Raw genomic sequence first — 18,402 nt, forward strand, 5'->3', positions numbered from 1 at the left:
TTTTTAACAATTAAAATGCCAGCTGAACTGGAACACAGAATCCTGCTCTGAACCAGACAATTGAAAGAAAGGGATTACTTAAATAGCATTAGATGGTGTCTGATTCATCCTTAGCAAGATAAGCAAAACTGAAAAGTGGGATTGGTGTCAATCTACACAGTGAAGGAAATTTTCACTTCAATAAAATGTAGTGTTAAATGTACAGGTTTAAGTGTAATTCCACAAGGATTCTCTCATCTTATAGAGAAGATGGAAGAATGTACATACCCAATTCTAGTGGATCAATACAAATGTGACTGTGTCCCATTGAGCGATCTTCAAATCCATCTTCACATTGGCAGAAATATGAGCCAACAGTATTCAGACATTTTGCTTCCTTGCTACATGCTGCAATTTCAGATTGACATTCATCAACATCTGTAAAAGTCAAAACATTGAGTGACAGATCGGCAGCAGCACTTCATCTGCTGTCCTTTAACCCCTCAACTCCAATTTAAAATCGACAAAGAAAGAGTTTTCCTTTTGAATCGTCTATGAATTTCACCTTTCAACATCTGGTTTAAAAAAAAGTCCCACCTGGGATGCTAATGTCACTGTGACAGAACCAGCCAATGAAGCAAGGGATCTGCTCCCATTTGTTACAAGAAGCGGCACGGTGGCCCAGTGGTTAGCACTGCTGCCTCACAGCACCAGAGTCTGGGGTTCAATTCCCGCCTCAGGCGACTGACTGTGTGGAGTTTGCACGTTCTCCCCATGTCTGCGTGGGTTTCCTCCGGGTGCTCCGGTTTCCTCCCACAGTCCAAAGATGTGCAGGTCAGGTGAATTGGCCATACTAAATTGCCCATAGTGTTAGGTTAGGGGTATGGGTGGGTTGCGCTTCGGCGGGTCGGTGTGGACTTGTTGGGCCGAAGGGCCTGTTTCCACACTGTAATGTAATCTAATCTAATCTAAAAAAAAAAGAGATGTCAGAGTGAGAAACAGTGGACAAAGAACTGGAGTTGTACTGGAGGGAGAACATGTCACCTTCCCTTTTCATTATGGAAAACAAAATGTTATGAACCAGAATGTCTCTCAGCATTGTTAATATGGTGCTGGAGTCGAGTCAAGTCAAAACGTCATACATCACCGCTCTAAAAAAAAATCAGCAATTTTTTTTAGAAAAATAGGTTAACATTTTAAAAGTCAGCCTGTTCAGAGACATTAGTATACACCTCTGAAGCAAGTGGGCTTCAACCCAGGCCTCTTGGTCCAGGGGTAGGGACACTACCACTGTACCACAAGAGGGCCCTATCACTTGATGCTGAAACAAAGAAAGGTGCAATATTTTTTAAAAATCAGTACGATGGGGTCCTAAGCTGTAGAATAACCACCACCTGACTAGAACACTAAACTAAACTGAGAATCTAACAAGTGTGCATGCTCAGTGCACTCTTCCACAGTGCTGAGAGCTTGAAAAAACATTGGATGACAGAAAGGCTGAACAGCTTCCACCTTCACAGACTTGAATGTATCTTTAGCCTGACACTATCAACAACTCAGACTCTAAAAGGGTGTGCTAATTCATTCAACCTAGACTCTGCTGAGCCAACACTACCTATACTGCTTCAGCTACATTCATTGTCTAAGTAATTGTACGGACTATGAACTGACCACTGAGTTATCACCACCTGAACCTCCGCAAGCAGAATATGGACAGTGCATAATGACAACTGGGAGATGGTTGTTGAAGGCCGTCTGGAAGAGCTTCCAAATAAACCTGTTGGACCATAACCTGGTGTTGTGTGACTTTTAAACTTTATACACCCCAGCTCAACACCGGCATCTCCAAATCATGGAAGAGCATTGGAAGAGAAAACAGAAGAGAGATCTCAGCTCACCCGAAAAAAAAACCAGAATAACAGAAGCCAAAAAAAAACCTTTTTATCCATTTCTGCTGATATTGTAAGGCCACAAACACAACTTGAGCGACACCAGGCAATATTTAATAGAGAAAGTGACTACAGTACAAGCCATAAGATAGGAGCCTCCAACCCATTCACAGATCAGAAACTGTGCAACAGAAGTCACAAAATCTAGAGTACAATGTTTGTAATAGTGTAGCAAAATCACTAAATGCAAGGCTAGACAAAAATGATTTAAAAGGTAACCAAGTTTGTTGAACACTGCAAAATGAATAAATTCTTAATGGAAAGATTACTTCTATTTACTTTGCAAATGACCACTCCTTGGGGAGCACAAATTTAATTGACAAATATTTGCAAATCAAAACAGAACCAATGTTCAATGGTTTATTGTTGCTTTTACACCAGATCCTACAAACTTGTTCGTTTCAACTGAGAATTATAAACACACAAATTCTAAAAGTGTTACTAAGGCTACCTTGAAACTATTTCAGATTGACGTGTGGTTTCACTTAATGCTGATTTAATCTTGTTTTCTAAGAGAAGGTGAAAAATAATAAGTGAGAAAAAAAGTACCTGAAACTGAACACAAGAACATGTTACATATCTTGCTGTGTGTAAAAACTAATCCTCTGAACAGGGTAAGAGTGTTTTTTTTTGAGGGGGGTGTGGAAAGGGTAGGGGAGAGCAGGTGGTAAATCTTCAGATTGGCAAATTTTTTCACAATTTATGTTTTTTTTAGAAAAACAATCCATCGCAGAATTGTGAATTCACAGCCTTTTATTTGTCTGAGGCTGGAACATCAGGAAGAATGGGTCATCTTTCAGGAATCCATTTGATATTTGTGGCTTTCCAAGACTCCAGGCCAAAAAAACAGATGTGGACATTTTCATCTTTTCAGCTCTTTTTTGTTTGCAAAATTATAATAAAATTGAAAAGTGGTGCTGGTAAATGATAATTTTGTACACTTGTATGCTTATACTGGAGTACAAGTGACAATAGAATTAGATAAATCTCATCTTGGCCTCAACCCCACTTTCCTGCCAGGTCTCCATACTCTTTCTATCCATTAACTAAAAAGAAATGTCTCTTTCCGCAAATTCTCCAGGGGTGGTAGTTATTCCCTAGGAATTGAACTGGAGCATTGCTGATGGAACCAGCTGTTGAAGTGGTGCTCCTCCGTCAGGAGGGATCCTGTTATACTAAATATCAAAAGGGGACAACAATTTGTACTGAATAAGCACTGACTGACTGGTCAAAGCAGACTCAATGCACCAGGAATAGTTGTCCCAAGCTTATTTAATAGAGTAGTTCTGTGCAATGCCCAAATTCCTTTTGTCAGAATGTGGAGCCTGCATTTGAATACAAATTCAGACAACGCTCATCAGGAAGTGTTAAAATTATTTAAACAGTTATGTTCAAATTGTAGACTTTAGCAATATTCTAATTCACAATTTCTGACTAGCAACAAATGTGTTGTATTTATTGGAATAAATCCAATGCCTCAGTTGTAGGGATTCAAAAACATGAAATTGCATTGAGATGGCACTCAAACAAGTGGATGCATTTGATTTCTTGAGAAGTAGCTTTTGGCAATATTAATCCATTGCAAGAAAGCAAAATAGTTCATTTCCAGGATACATGAACTGTCACCTTCCAACAAGAGAGTCAAACTATAGGAAATGCCGTCACAAATAAGACTTTTCCATTCAAAAGCTCATGATCATAAACTAAACAAAGTTTTATCCATAGGAAAATTTCACTGCTCCTTGGATGCTGCCTGAACTGCTGTGCTCTTCCAGCACCACTAATCCAGAAAGTTTTATCCATATTCAGACACATTAACCTAGGAGAGCTATTCAGCTACACTATCACCAACATAAAAACATGGTTTCATTGTGAAACAATATTTCTACTTGGACTGAATAACCTACTTTTGCTCCTACATCTTAGGATATGACTTATATAGTCTTACATCCATTTGAAGGAAGTGGATAAAAAGTGACATAACATACTTATCTTTGAGACTCATCCCTTCAGTTCCAAACTAAACACGTGACTATTAGGAACTTGAAAAATAAGATTTTGGAGAGTGTCTATTTAAAACAAAAAGTGCATTAAGGATATTTATTGTGGAGCTTTTGACCCATTGAGGCAGGTGATTAGCGATGGTTTTCTTATTACAGGAGAAGATCTAAAATCAGTACCTTAAACAGGATTATTTACAATAAAATTTCAACAGGGCAAATCCTTTTAGCCATTCATTATCATTCAATTGAAGGCTGAGAAATTGGAAACCCTTCAATTACCTCCAACCAAAACCCAAGACAAGTAGATTCTTCCATTCCTTAAGTTAACCATTGACTTGTTCAAGAACTTGTTCAAGTGAATCTGTAGCGAGTGGGAGATGTTCTCTCCATTGAGACCAAAGTATAGCTGATAATCAATGGCAAGACCTGAAGAATTGATCCTGCAAAAGAAAAATGGTAAAGTTACTGCTACTACATACTGTACAGGGTGATTACTTCTTAGAGGTCCATCAATTTGGTTATCATAGTGTCATAGATTGGGCCATTGTAACAATGTGAACCATTTAATTCTGTTCTGATGTCTGGTTAGAAGTTAGTTTAATAACATGCACTTCTAAATCAAAAATATTTTACATCTGTACTTTCATTCAAACTATAAGACAGATCATTTTGATAGCCTTCTTTCCAAGTTCACAAGTGATTCAGATCATGGATTCCAGTTTTTCCTGAAATTATTACGTCTTTTATTCACTCATGGGATGTGGGCATCACTAGCGGGCCAGCATTTTATTGCCCATCCTGCAGGGAACTATCCAGCTTAGGGTAATACTGAGTAGATCAGATATGGACCAATTGTCTTTAAAAGTGAATCAATCCCTGGACTGAGCGATCTTTCAAATTGTACTATTTTCCAGAAGTTTCTCTCCAGGCATAGCAAGTGGGCGAGGGGCTTGTACTTTCAGGTGGATGCAAATTTCACAAGTGTAGTTAGTTATCACTCACAGGGTGTCTCAAGATTGCCTGCATCCAGTCAATAAAACAGTAAATGCTGTCAGAAAAGATAATATGGTATCCACAAAAGCTTCATTAAATTACTCCAGCGTTTTTCTAACAAAATGGATAAGGGCAGTATGGGGTGTCAATGGTTAGCACAGCTGCCTCAGTGCCAGGGATCCAAGTTCAATTCTACCCTCTGGCAATTGTGTTAAGTTTACATGCTCTCCCAGTGTCTGTGGGCTTCCTCCAGTTTCCTCCCACAATTGGAGCCGGGCAGGTTAGGTGGATTGGCCATGGGAAATGCAGGGAGAGAGTGTAGGATATGGGGTAGAATGCTCAGATTAGCAAGGTTAACTAGCACATTGCAACAGGGATCAGTACTAGAGCCTCCAATACTTAATCAAAATGACTGACTTGGAGAAAGAGACCAAATGCATGGTTGCTAAAATTTGCCAATGACAAGTTGTCAAGAAACAGAAGAAAGGGATCTGTGAAATATATAGATAAAAAGAGGGTGGCCAGACTTGGTGACTGTAGTATAAAGTACAAAAATGCGAATGTTTCTATTTGGGCAGATTTGAATGCAGACAGATTTCAGAATTCTAGGACGTAGAAGGGATCAGACTGTCCTATTACATGAATCAAAATTTAGAGCAATTGATTAGAAAGGCAAATGGAATACTGGTGTTTATTACAATGGGATAGGAATATAAGAGGTAGTGTTGAACAGAACCTTGGTTAGAAATATCTGAAATACTGTTAGCAGTTTGTCTCTGCACTAAAAGAATAAAAGTATTTAAATTCATTTGTTCTCGAGATGTGGACGTTGCTGGCTGGTCTGCATTTATTGCTGCTCCCTAGTTGCTCTTGAAGGTGGTGGTGAGCTACATTCTTGAGCGACTGCAGTCTATTTGCTGAGGTTGACCCACAATGCCCTAAGGGAGAGAATTCCAGTGATATTGAAGAAAGTGATATACCATAGATCAGTTCCAAGTCAGATGGTGAGTGGCTTGGATAGGAACTGGCAGGTGGTGACATTTCCATGTACCTGTTGCCCTGTTCTTCTAGATAGAAGATGTCATGGGATTTTATGCGAAAAGGATATTGAGAATTTTTGTGGTGTATCTTGAACTGCTACTACTGAGCAGATGAGGAGCTAATCAAGCCAGCTGCTTTGTCCTCGATAGTGTTAAGCTTCTTGGGCGCTGAAGTGAGGAGTATTCCATCCCACTCCAGACTTGGGCCAATAGATGGTTAACAGGTTTTAGACAGTCAGGTCAGTTACTTGCCACAGTATTCCTAGCTTCTCACCTGCTCTTGTAGCCAGTGTTTCTGTGGCAAGTCCATTTGGGTTTCTGGTCAACAGATGTTGGGAGCTGTTGATGGCAATGATTTCAGTCAGGTTGTCTCTTATTGGAGATGACTTTTTGGCATTTGTGTGGCACAAATATTATTTGCCCTTTGTCAGCCCAAGCATGAATATTGTCTGGATGTAGTTGCATTTGAACATGGACTACTTCAGGATCTAAGGAGTCATGAATGGTGCTGACCATCGATCACACAATGATGATCTCCCCTCCATATTTTTAAAAAAAGGGAGGAAGTGGGGAAGTTAAATAAAGCAGATGGTTAGGCTGAGGACACTACCCAGAGGAACTCCTGCAGAGATGTCCTGGAGTTGAAATGACTGACGAACAACCAAGACCATCTTACATGTCAGGGACACTACAACCACATGGGATTAATGTGGATTTCACCAGGTTCCTCATTTCCCCTCCACTCACCTTATCCCAGTCCCAAGCCTCAAACTCAGCACCACCCTTAACCTGTCCACCATCTTTCTGCTCCATCCACCCATTGCACTCTCAGCTACCTTCGCTCCCTACTCCCACCCTCCCATTTAATCTCTCAGCCCCATTTCTGATGGAGTATTAATGCCTGAAATGAGGATTCTCCTGCTCCTCGGATGCTGCCTGACTGCCTACGCTTTTCCAGCACCACACTGATCTCCAGTCCTCACTTTCACCTAGTTGAGTTCAACCCTACTGCGAAGCATCTTCCAAGGATGCCTACCTTGAAGTTCTCCCCCCTCTCTAGGATCTCCTAGTCTCTCTGCAACCCCCAGGTAGTCATCTCTGTCCCGAAGTTCTTCAGCATGTCCTAAAGCAGACTCACTATCACAGCAGTATCTCCTTCCTCAGTGCCTGCTAATGGAACCAACTGATCCTGCAGGGACTCCAGACTACATTCAGACCAACAGGACACCGCATACATACTACAAATCAAACCTTCGGAAACTGTTCTCCTTCCAGATCCTCCACTCCACACTTGCAGTCATGTGCCACCACCTACTCTCCTTGCAGTCAGCTCTACTTCAGCTCAGGATCACACTCTCCCAGTCCTGGAAAGGACCTCTGCTATTTTACATCCTCAGATGAATTGACACACTCAACAAAAGGCGGTGCCTCCACGATATTGGACATTAAGGAACGCAAGTTAAACTTTCATGTTTCGAGGAGAAAGTGAGGGCTGCAGATGCTGGAGATCAAAGCTGAAAATGTGTTGCTGGAAAAGCGCTGCAGGTCAGGCAGCATCCAGGGATCAGAAGAATCGACGTTTCGGGCATAAGCCCTTCTTCAGGAATGAAGAAGGGCTTATGCCCGAAACGTCGATTCTCCTGCTCCTTGGATGCTGCCTGACCTGCTGCGCTTTTCCAGCAACACATTTTCAACTCGGGTTTCCTCAACCATTCCAGAACCTTCTCCTAGCCTCTGGAACTATTCAGAGGCCAATCACCATGCAGCCTCTCCAGCCATCACTGCCGTGATGAGCGATGATGTCACTTCCACCCTTGCTGCCCCAACAGCCACTGCTGACCATGCTGCCTCATGATCGGCGAGAAGACGACCACCTCCCCAGCCAGCAATTGACATGATACCCACTCTGTACATCACTGCCACCCCTGAAGTTGCTGCCACTGCCACCTTCACACCCCCACGAGATGTCACTCACCAGAACACAATGACTACATTACCAATGTCACTTCCACCACCAGTGACATAACTCACCAGAACTCAGCCAGTGACGCTGACATCATGTGTTACATCACTTCTACCTGTGCGGGCCCCACTCCACGTCCATGGTGAGCGCTACTTCTGTTGAAGTCACTCCTGACCCCATAACCACATCCACTCCAGTGGCAGTCTCCACTCCCACTCCTAGCTCCAGTCCCACTGCATGTTTACTATTCCCCAGACCACCCCCTTACTGAGGATGAACAATCAGTCCTCAGCAAAAGGCCTCATCTTCATCCCTCTATGATTCCACAATAATGGAGTTCAACACAGACATTCAACATTTCTTCTACTGCCTCCAGGCCCAGGTTTTCAATCAAGACTCCAACCCACCGAGGACCCCTTCTCCTGCCTCAGACACACCTCAGCCATCTGGAGCCCCAAGCTGGTCTGTTACCTACCCTTGACCTCTTCATTTCTACTCCTGCCATGACAGACTGCTTCAACCTGACCATCCCCCTCAGCCACCCTCAACATGGGGCCCTCTACTTCAACTGAACCAAGGGGGGGTGGGCACAGTGGTAGTTTGTCATAACAACCTCTACACTGCTAAAGCCAGCCATCAACACGCAGACACCTCCTCCTACTGTCCCCTCGACCACAGCATCATGTCGCATCACCAAATCATCATCATCATCATCATCTCCCAGACCATCCACAACCTTATCACCTCTGGGGATCTCCCAACCACAGCCTCCAACCTCATCGTCCATGAATCCCACACCGCCCATTTCTACCTCTTAATTCAAACCAGATCTTGCCCATCCACCCATTGTCTCAGCCTGCTCCTGTCCCACTAAATTCATCTCTGTATACCTTGACACCATCCTACACTCCACCTACATTCAGGACACCACCCCCACCCTTCACCTCCAAGATTTATTTCCCCGGCCCCCTACATCTTATCTTCACCATGGACATCTAGTCCCTGTACACATCTATCCGCCACAACGAAGGCCTCAAAGCCCTCAGTTTCTTCCTCTCATGCCTCCCAACCGTACCTTGCACCAACACCCTCATCCACTGGCTGAACTGGTCCTCACCCTCACCTTCCCCATCCAATCCTCCCACTTCCTCCAAACCAAAACAGGTAGCCATGGGCACCTGCATGGGACCAAGCTATGCCTGCCTCTATCAGGTACGTGGAACAGTCAGTCAATCTCCTGCAGTTACATGGGCACCAACCCCACCTTTTCCTCCACTACATCAATGGCTGTATTGGTGCTACCTCATGCTCCCACGAGGAGTTTGAACAGTTCATCAACTTCAACACCTTTCACCCAGACCTCAAATTCCCCTGGTTCATCTCAGATACCTCCCTCCCCTTCCTGGACCTCCATCTCTGGTGATTGACATTACAAAGCCATGGACTTCCACAGCCCAACCTTCTTAATATCCAAGTACATTCAACCAATTTGATTCAAGATTAGCATCTATGATGCTGGGGACCATGGGAGGAGGTAGAGAAATTATTCACTTGGCTGTTCCGGCTGAAGATTGAATAAATATGTCAGCCTTATCGTTTGCATCGATGAGCTGAGTCTTCCATCTTTGAGGGGATCAGTGTGAAGCCTTGAGTGAGCAATTTAAATTATCTATCACCATTCATAGCTGGATGTGGCAGGCCTGCAGAGCTTAGAGCCGATCTGTTAGTTGTGGGATCACTTAGCTGTAGTACATGCTGCTTATTCGGTTTGGCACACAAGCGGTCTTGTTTGATAGCTTCACCAGGTTGACACCTCATTTCAAGTATTCTTTATGCTGCTCCTGACATGCCTTCCTGCACTCTTCATTGAACCAGTGTTGATCCCTGATTTGGTGGGGATAGTCAAGTGAGGGATATACCAGACCATAAAAGTGTACAGATTGTGTTGGAGTACAATTCTGTGGATGCTTGTGTACAATGCCTTGCGGATGCCCAGTCTTATTGTCAGTTTAGGGTATATCAGGCTGTTGACAAGTTTGAGACACAGCACTCCCAAATTTTGACACTTGCCTGCAAATGTTAGTAAGGAGGATGTTGCAGGGCACAACAGGACTATTTCCACAGTAGTCTTTCCTGTTGCAGGTCAATGCCAGGTGGCCAATAGAGTTTTGTGTCTCTTAAGACTTTGTAGCAATTGAAATGGTTATAGATCAGGTCAGATCCCCCCAAAATTTTAAAGGTAGCCTAGATCCTAACTTTTTTTATTTTAAAGGCAGATGTTAAGTGGGCATTCCAGGTGTGATGCTGCTGGTCAAACCACTCTGCTTTAAGCAAAACAGAATTTAAATACTATAGGTGAAACATGAAAAAAAAAATGGAAGAATAACCATTGGAAAACTTAAATCAATCTGATACAGCAACATAACTAAGGAGCAGTTCCAATGCAGTGAAGTCCCATAAACACACAGCCCTTGGAAAAGTTAAATTCAAACAGATTCTTACAGGCAGGAGGGACCAACATCCAAAACAGATTTCAGAAGGTCGGTCAAGAAACAAACATTCACTGAAGCTTGCAACCTTTCCTGGACTCCAACATCAGTGACTGCCACAGCTAAACCAAACTAGAAAAACAAACTGAACTGGCAGACTTGGCCACTCCCCTGCCATTGTTAAACTAAGAATGTTCTGGAGCCCTTGGCATCTTTGTTTTTGAGGTCAAAAACAAAAGCAACTTTCTTAAAGTCATAGCATCATCACAATACAACTGAGTGGCTTCCTAGGTCAGTTCAGAGGACTGCCAAGCATTTACTGTAGGTCTGGAGTTACATGTCAGCCAAATTTCCTTCCCTGAAGAACATTAATGAGCCAGATGGTTTCACACCCCCACCCCATGACAATCAATAATTTCATGGTTTAGAAAAAAAAATAATTGATAGCTTTCAGAGAAGGTTCATTCAACTGGTGTCAGAACATAGAGACATAGGGGTTCAGGTATTTAATTCTTTGAAATTTGCAGAGGTAGACAGGAGGGTTAATATGGCATTTAGCTTGAATGTATTGCTCAGATCATTGAGGAGTTGGGATGTCCTGCTGCGGTTGTACAAGACATTGGTGAGGCCACTTTGTAATACTGTACACAGTTCTGGTCACCCTGCATAGGGAGGATATTGTTAAATTGGAGAGGATTCAGAAAGGACAACCTTATGGAGGTCATGAGGAGCATAGAGAACGTGAATAGCAAGGGCATTTTCCCTGTGGGTGGGCTTCCAAACAGGGATGGGGTATGTTTTATAAAAGGGGAGAGGTGGAAGTTTTTTTTAAAAAAAGGACATAGTCAGATGTACAGAGAAGGTTCCAATCCGTCCATGCCGACCAGATATCCCAACTCAATCTAGTCCCACCTATCAGCACCTGGCCATATCCCTCCAAACCCTTCCTATTCATATACCCATCCAAATGCCTCTTAAAATATTGCAATTGTACCAGCCTCCACCACTTCCTCTGGCAGCTCATTCCATACATGTACCACCCTCTGTGAAAAAGTTGCCTCTTAGATCTCTTTTATATCTTTTCCCTCTAACCCTAAACCTATGCCCTCTAGTTCTAGACTCCCCGACCCCAGGGAAAAGACTTTGCCTCTTTAACCTATCCATGCCCCTCGTGATTTTATGAACCTCTACAAGGTCACCCCTGTCTCTGACGCTCCAGGGAAAACAGCCCTAGCCTACTCAATCTCTCCCCATAGCCAAATCCTCCAGCTCTGGCAACATCCTTGTAAATCTTTGCTGAACCTTTTCAAGTTGGGGCAACATGTTTTTTCTAAAAAAAGTGGATCATGTGTGGAATGAACTGCCAGGAGGAAGTGGTGGTTGCAGGGACAGTTACATTTAAAAAGACATTTGATAGTTACACGAGTAAGAAAGAAATGTTTGGAAGGATATAGACCAAATGCAGGAGAGTTGGAACTTGGTTGGCATAGTCTAGTTGGACTGAAGGGTCTGTTTCCATGCTGTACAACTGACTCAGATTCCTGGGATGAAGGGATTCTCTCTTAGCAAGAGAAGGTTAGCTGTATCATTAAAGATTAGAAGAATGGGAGGCTGGTTATAAAGATCCAAGAGAACTGGACAGCATGGATTCTGAAAGTATTTCCTTTTGCAGGAGACACTATAAGAGGTCACAGTCTTGAGCGAGAGCAAGACTAACTTAAATCAGAGATGAGAAGGGATTTTTGTGTCTCAAGATTGTTCGTCTATGGAATTCTCTCTACCAGAGAGCAGTGGAAGCTAGCTCACTGAATTCTATGAGTTAGATTTTTGATTGGAGAGTAAGGGCAAGTAGTTTTTTTTTAAAACAAAGCGGGCAGGCAGAAGGGAGTCAAGACCCCAAATACACCAGCCATGATCAAACAGTGGAGTACAATTGAGGGACTAAATGACCTAGTCCTGATGACAATTCTTTTATCAGGCAGGAACTTGACATTTGAACTGCTGGTACTTGTAGACCAGAACAGTGGAGTAGTTTACAAGTGACAGATATTGCTTGATTTTTGACAATTGCAGACAATGGAGCCACTGATTTACAGAAGATTAATAAAATGTGTTTTTGTCTGAGTTGTAAAAAGAAAGTGTTAGCAGGTGAATTGTGTAACCCTCAAAAAAAAAACCACTGGAAAAAAAGTGTAAAATGACGACTTAACCACTGTCTTCTTTTCGACTTGGTCCACATACCTGTTGAAATATGTAACTGAATGTTATCATTTATTTTATAAAATATCAAGGAGAGACAATGAGGACAGGAAACCTCTTCAGTTGGACTTGAAAAAGTGGAATGGTGGCAAGAACTGTACTTTGGACAAAGACTGACAACCCTGTTGGTAAATAACAGATTTATATGGCACAGATTTATTAATGCAATGCAAGGCCCCAAAGTGTTTCACAGGAGCCTTATAAAACAAAAAGATGACAGAGCTACATAGGTTGGATGAGCAAAAGCCGAGTCAGAGTTAGACTTTAAAAAAGACATGTTAAGAACCAAAATAAAGCAGGGAGACAGAGGGAGAGATTGCCAGAGCTTATGGCCCAGGCAGTTTAAAGAATATCCAACAATGGTGCAGTTATTAAAATCATCAGTTGGATCTCCACTTTAATTCTAGCCTCATGAGAAGTAAGATTGTGGGGAAGGAGGATTCCTGAGCTGGAGAGAGGTGATGAATATCCGTCAGATCCAAGAATCCCAGCATTAGGAGGTTTAATTATAAAAGCCTAGAACCAATTGTTTACAATTGGTTTCGAAACATTTCCTGGTTTGTTTTGATAACTATCAGTATGCATGTGTTTCACTATGCCCTTCTTGAACAAAGATTTGGATGCTTTCATAGTTTGTTTAGTAAAAACTAAAAGTGCTTTCAGCATGAACAAGAATGCAAATACAGTCTGCTTGGTTTGACAGCTTTGCCTCCAGTACCTTAATCTGACTGACAAATTTGAGAAAACTTGTGACTGTAAGTGGACAGTCATTCCAAGAATTCCAAATTCACCCAACATAATGGGTTTACAAGTGAGGCTAGTGTACAAAATGGTTACCCGACAATGATATCGTACTCCATAACAACAATCATTTCAGGTGGTCTCCAGAAATCACAAACTGAACGCATTTTCAAACAGAACTTTCCATCTGCTCAGTTATAAATTAATGCCAGTTTATTACCTCCATTTAAAAAACAAGCAGAAATACTTTATGCAAAGATGTAAATCTATTTTGAGTGCACCACAGTTCAGCAGACAGACCTAGACAGAATCTTGTTCAGTCCTAGGTAGTCTGTCCATATCACTTATTCAGATCTCTCACACAGTCTTACCTTCTAACTCCTTGAAAGAGAATTTTCTTAAGTGGAGGAGAAAATGATGCCAGACTATCCATTATCTGTTAAAATTTTAAAAAAGTTTTTTTAAACAAAAGGGAAATATTAAAATCTTTGCCTGTTCCCCAGTTGGAAGGGTGCAAGGAAGTTTAAATTCTTACCAGAGCCTTAACAGATTGTAGAACTTTCTTCTCTAAATGCTGAAGGTTCTTGTATACAACATTTATTAATTCCATTCCAGCAGATACTGCCAATAAAGAACCTGCATATTTTAAAAACATTTAACGAGACTAATCATGCAGAAAAGGAGAGAAACCAACAGCAAAATTTCACTATCCCTGTAATAGGTTGATTCACATTCTTCCTCCGCAGTCATTATTCCAAGATACTGCAATACAGAGACCAGAGCTTCCCAATAAAAACTATTTTAAAATGGATCAGCTTAATTAATTGTTTTTCTGATCTGGAAAAGCCCTGTAGGTCTGGCAGCATCCGTGAAAAGAAATCAAAGTTAAACATTTCAGGTCTGGTAACTCTCAGAATTGATGGTAGCTAGGAAAGTGTTTATATGTAGAAGATTGGGGTGGGTATAGCTGTAAAAAGTAAACGATGAGCGAGAGCACCAGAAAAAAAAAGTGGATCATGACCTGGCTAGGAGGGTGAATAGCTGTTAAAGGAGATGGTGTGCAATAGCAGACTGTGATCACAAGACCTGGTGTGTGGGATGGGCAGTAGCTTGGACATGACAGTTCAATAACTTCAGGACTACATATTGAGTTCTATTTCCTAAAGTTTGTAGGGTCCCCAAATGGAAGAGGAGGTGTTGTTCTTCCAGCTTATACTGAGCTGAGCTTTGCTGGAGCACTACATAGAGCCCAAGACAGAGAGAGAGATATTGGCCAGAGAATGGGGTGAGGTGTTTAGGGTGAAAATTGCACAGTGTTCCCAAAGATTTTGTCCAACATGTTTTTCCTCCCCATAAACATACTTTTAATTATTAAGAATAGAATCAAAAATTTTAGTTATCAGAAATTTGTTACACTTAAAACCATGCCAATGCATTAATGACTGTTACAATAATGTCCCAACATTTAGTTTGTTGGAAACTAAGCAGTTACCAGCACAAATTCAAAATTAGAGAGATAAGAATTGATTTGAGTGAAATTTGTTCAAGTGAACTAGCCATTAAGTTTAAAAAATGCTCGTAGTTGATAGAATTGTTCAAAACAGCAGAATTGATTACTCTAAAAAAGAGCCAAAAGCTGAAACAGTTTCTCTCCATAGATGCTGTCAGACCTATTGACTATTTCCAGCCTTTTAAAAATATTCTAGATGCCCAGTGTTTGCTACTTTTATATTCCAGTACTGAATCCAGAACAGTACATATGTTCGAGATTTTAGAAACAGACTTATGCTTATTTTTCTTTTGTGGCACTTTTTAAAATATCAAATTTTTAAAAATGCAATGAAGGAATACATATAATTGTTAAAACTCAGCCTTTTGTCATCACACTAAAACAAGCACTTGCCAATATCATGTAGTTTTGGTGCCAATGTTGTCCATGTTGGATTCTGTGACATGGATGGCTCCACTGGGTAGATAGCATCTAAAAGGCTGGTTTTATCAGTCGGATTGGTTGCAGCATCAACAGCCCATTGGGCTGCATCAAGAGTGGGGCTAGTTCGCCACAGGCTGGACATTTGCCAGTCCACTGCATAATTTAGAAATCCCTTTCCAGTCGTCATCACACTGGAATTTGCTACGGAAGACATGTCTGCATGGGTTGGTATAATCAGTTGAAGTTCCATTGTGTGGGTTTGATGAAAGATGGTCTGAGCAAAACTTTCACTGTACAAATTCCAGCTTTCAGACTTCATCCGCAAATCATTGTCCAATGATGGAGTTAACAAAAGTGGCAACATCTCATCCCAAACAGAATAGATGGGCACAGATTTGCTCATTCTATCATTGCCGGGTTCAATTGTGCTTTTAGGGTCACAGGGTACATGGTGTTGGATTTCACGCTGTACGTGTCCGTATGATAATGAGGTTTTTAATAGCTTTGTCCTTAGATGCTCCAAGCCCTCATGTGCAAGGCCTCTAACAATGCCACAAATGGTTGTCTGACTGAGGACCCCAACCTCAGACAGGACTCTATTGTTTTGCTTTTCTGCCTCTCCTTCAGTAGGATCAAGCCAATTTAACAGACTCATCATTCTATTTAATCCATCAGATGTCAAACTCCCCCAGTACTTCCTTTGATGAGTTTCAATGCATCGTGTTTGGTGGATAATGTTTGCAGGGTTAATGGCTGGATGCTTGGAATCAGAGATAAAATTCCTCAGACTGAAATCAGAGCTCAACTTTACACTTATTCTAGAATAATCATCAACTTGCAGTTTTAAGAGTGCATCACTTTGGAAGGAATGTAGTGTAGGATTTACTTCCCCCAAAAAGTGAAAGATGGAAGATGACCAGAATCCTGAAGAAGTTGAATAGCTGATTTGCCACGGACATGGAGCATCAGTAAAACTACTGAATTTGTCAAACTTCCAGTTCACTGGGTTCCTTTTAATCTTGGATGGTTGTGAAATATCCCCATTACCTTTGACTTGCAGCTTTAACCATTCAGAAGTGACATTGCCCATCTGTAGACTTCTGGTTGGCTTCAGAGGTGAAGCGCTGGGTAAATGAGGCCGATTTCCTGAAGGCCTTGGCTGGCCAGAGAGTGTTGTGAATTGCACTGCAGTAAAGAGAGGCTGTGGATAGGAGGTATAGTGTGCCTGTGGACCTGCAAAGCTTGCTGCCTGGTGTTTGATGGAGAGGCCGGAAGTAGATGCTGACAATTTGGGAATGAGCTGGGAATTAGTGGCTGGCCATTCTCTCCCAGGAAGCTGCAAAGGGTGTTCCATCACTTCAGCCTGGAACAAGTTTTTGGTGTGAATCCTCTGTGGTGTCTCATGAACCACATCCATTTGCTGGAATCTCTTGAAAGATGGTGACAGTAGCTCCAATTCCAGTGGAGTGTTATGATCCAGATATTTCACATGGAAACATCTGGGAGAGTGCATAGAACCTCCTTTCAAAAAAAAAAGGACATGGTGTTTGTCACTGAGGAACCAACAAAGAGGTCATCACAAAGTTGGTTCAAACAGGCTGTGAAACACGAGTGGGCGTGCAAATTCTCAAAACAATTTGGTCTAGATTCTGGTTACAGTGTGCCCAGAACAAACCCCTGGATGTGGTACTGAGTCTCCATTGGCTTTAATATGAGTTACAGTGGGAGAGCCTTGTAGGATGGGGTTGGATAAACTGGGGGGGAAGTAATTCAGCAGGAGGTATCATTGAAGGCCCCATACAATTCCTCAAAAAAAAAAATCCCCAGGGGAGAGACACTCCCTTACTAAAAGGCAATGTTACAACTATTTTTGTAAAACAATGTGACCTTTGCATGAATTCAGTCAAATTAAAATTATTCTCCTGTAGTATCAAGCCCTGTCAGGTTAGGTAAATAGAGTAAAAGTGTAAAAAGCTGCTTTCAAAAATATGAGAACTAAAGAAGATTTTCCCAATTCTTGCAAGAGGTGCAAACTATAGAGGAAGTTACACATGATAATGAATTTTTTTTCCCCAAGAGAAGCTCATGGTAAACATAGCTATAGCTAGAGAATTCTCATCCATTTGTTGCTCAAACAAAAGTAACATATCAAGACTAGTTTTAAAACAAGGATATTTTACAGGTCCTGAGCAAACCAGCATATTTTATCACCTACACTAACCCAGATCCGATTCTGTAGGATCCAAATCTCAATCTGTGGGGGGAAAAAGGAGAACAGAAGTTTCAGAGCACACAGAAGAGTGTAAAAAGTAGACCATTCGGCTCCTTAAGCTTGTTCCAATGATACCAACAAATCTAATTTGTTCTGAATTCTGCATTCCCAATCCTGAAGCTAATAAATAATAAAAAAGATAATTGAATTTTACAACCTTCCACCAGGAGATGGAGTGCTCCAAAAAAGTTGCACAGCCTTAAAAAAATAATTTATCTTCAGACTCCCAAAAAGGGGACCCCCCACCTCAAACTTTAAAACAAATCCCCTAGCTGCATAGAGTCACCACCACAAGAGGAAACCTTTCCATGGCCGTGTCAGGACCATTGGGGGAAGAAAAAGGGGGGGGGGGGGGGAAAAGAGAGAGAGGGAGAGAGAGGGAGGGAGAGAGAGAGAGAGAGAGAGCGCGCGCGAGCGAGTGGTGAAATCCACATTGATGCAGTGTGGTTGGAGGGTCCCCAAGAAAACGAGGCATTCCTCCTCCAGGCATTGGGTGGCTAGAGAGTTTGACAGCGGAGGCGACCAAGGACTTGCATATCCTAAGTGGAGTGGGACACCGAGTTGGTGTTCAGCCACAGGGCAGTGGGGTTGATTGCTGCGTGCCCCAGAAATGTTCTGCAAGTTGACATCCTGTCTCTCCAATGTAGAGAGGATCACAGAGAGCAATGTATACAGTAGGTGTTGTGTGGAAGTGCAGGTGAATCTTTGTCAGATGTGGAAGCCTCCTTTGGGGACTGGACAGAGGTGAGGTGGGGTGGGGGAGGGGGGTGGGAGAGTGTGG

General features: G+C 42.1%; 1 protein-coding gene across 2 annotated transcripts in view; it reads right to left on the reverse strand.

The window, feature by feature from the left end:
• The window catches only part of zgc:66455 (uncharacterized protein LOC393502 homolog), a 62,665-nt gene that overhangs the window by 15,004 nt on the left and 29,259 nt on the right, over positions 1-18,402 (reverse strand). For both annotated transcript variants that reach the window (XM_043704234.1, XM_043704233.1), the window contains exons 8-12: positions 15,320-16,870; positions 13,952-14,052; positions 13,788-13,852; positions 4,211-4,371; positions 268-417 (exon numbers count right to left, since the gene is read on the reverse strand). In XM_043704234.1, the coding sequence (XP_043560169.1) occupies positions 268-417; positions 4,211-4,371; positions 13,788-13,852; positions 13,952-14,052; positions 15,320-16,870 (2,028 nt within the window). The remainder of the gene's footprint in view (positions 1-267; positions 418-4,210; positions 4,372-13,787; positions 13,853-13,951; positions 14,053-15,319; positions 16,871-18,402) is intronic.

This window comes from Chiloscyllium plagiosum, chromosome 15 (assembly GCF_004010195.1).
Source record: "Chiloscyllium plagiosum isolate BGI_BamShark_2017 chromosome 15, ASM401019v2, whole genome shotgun sequence".
Lineage (NCBI taxonomy): Eukaryota > Metazoa > Chordata > Chondrichthyes > Orectolobiformes > Hemiscylliidae > Chiloscyllium > Chiloscyllium plagiosum.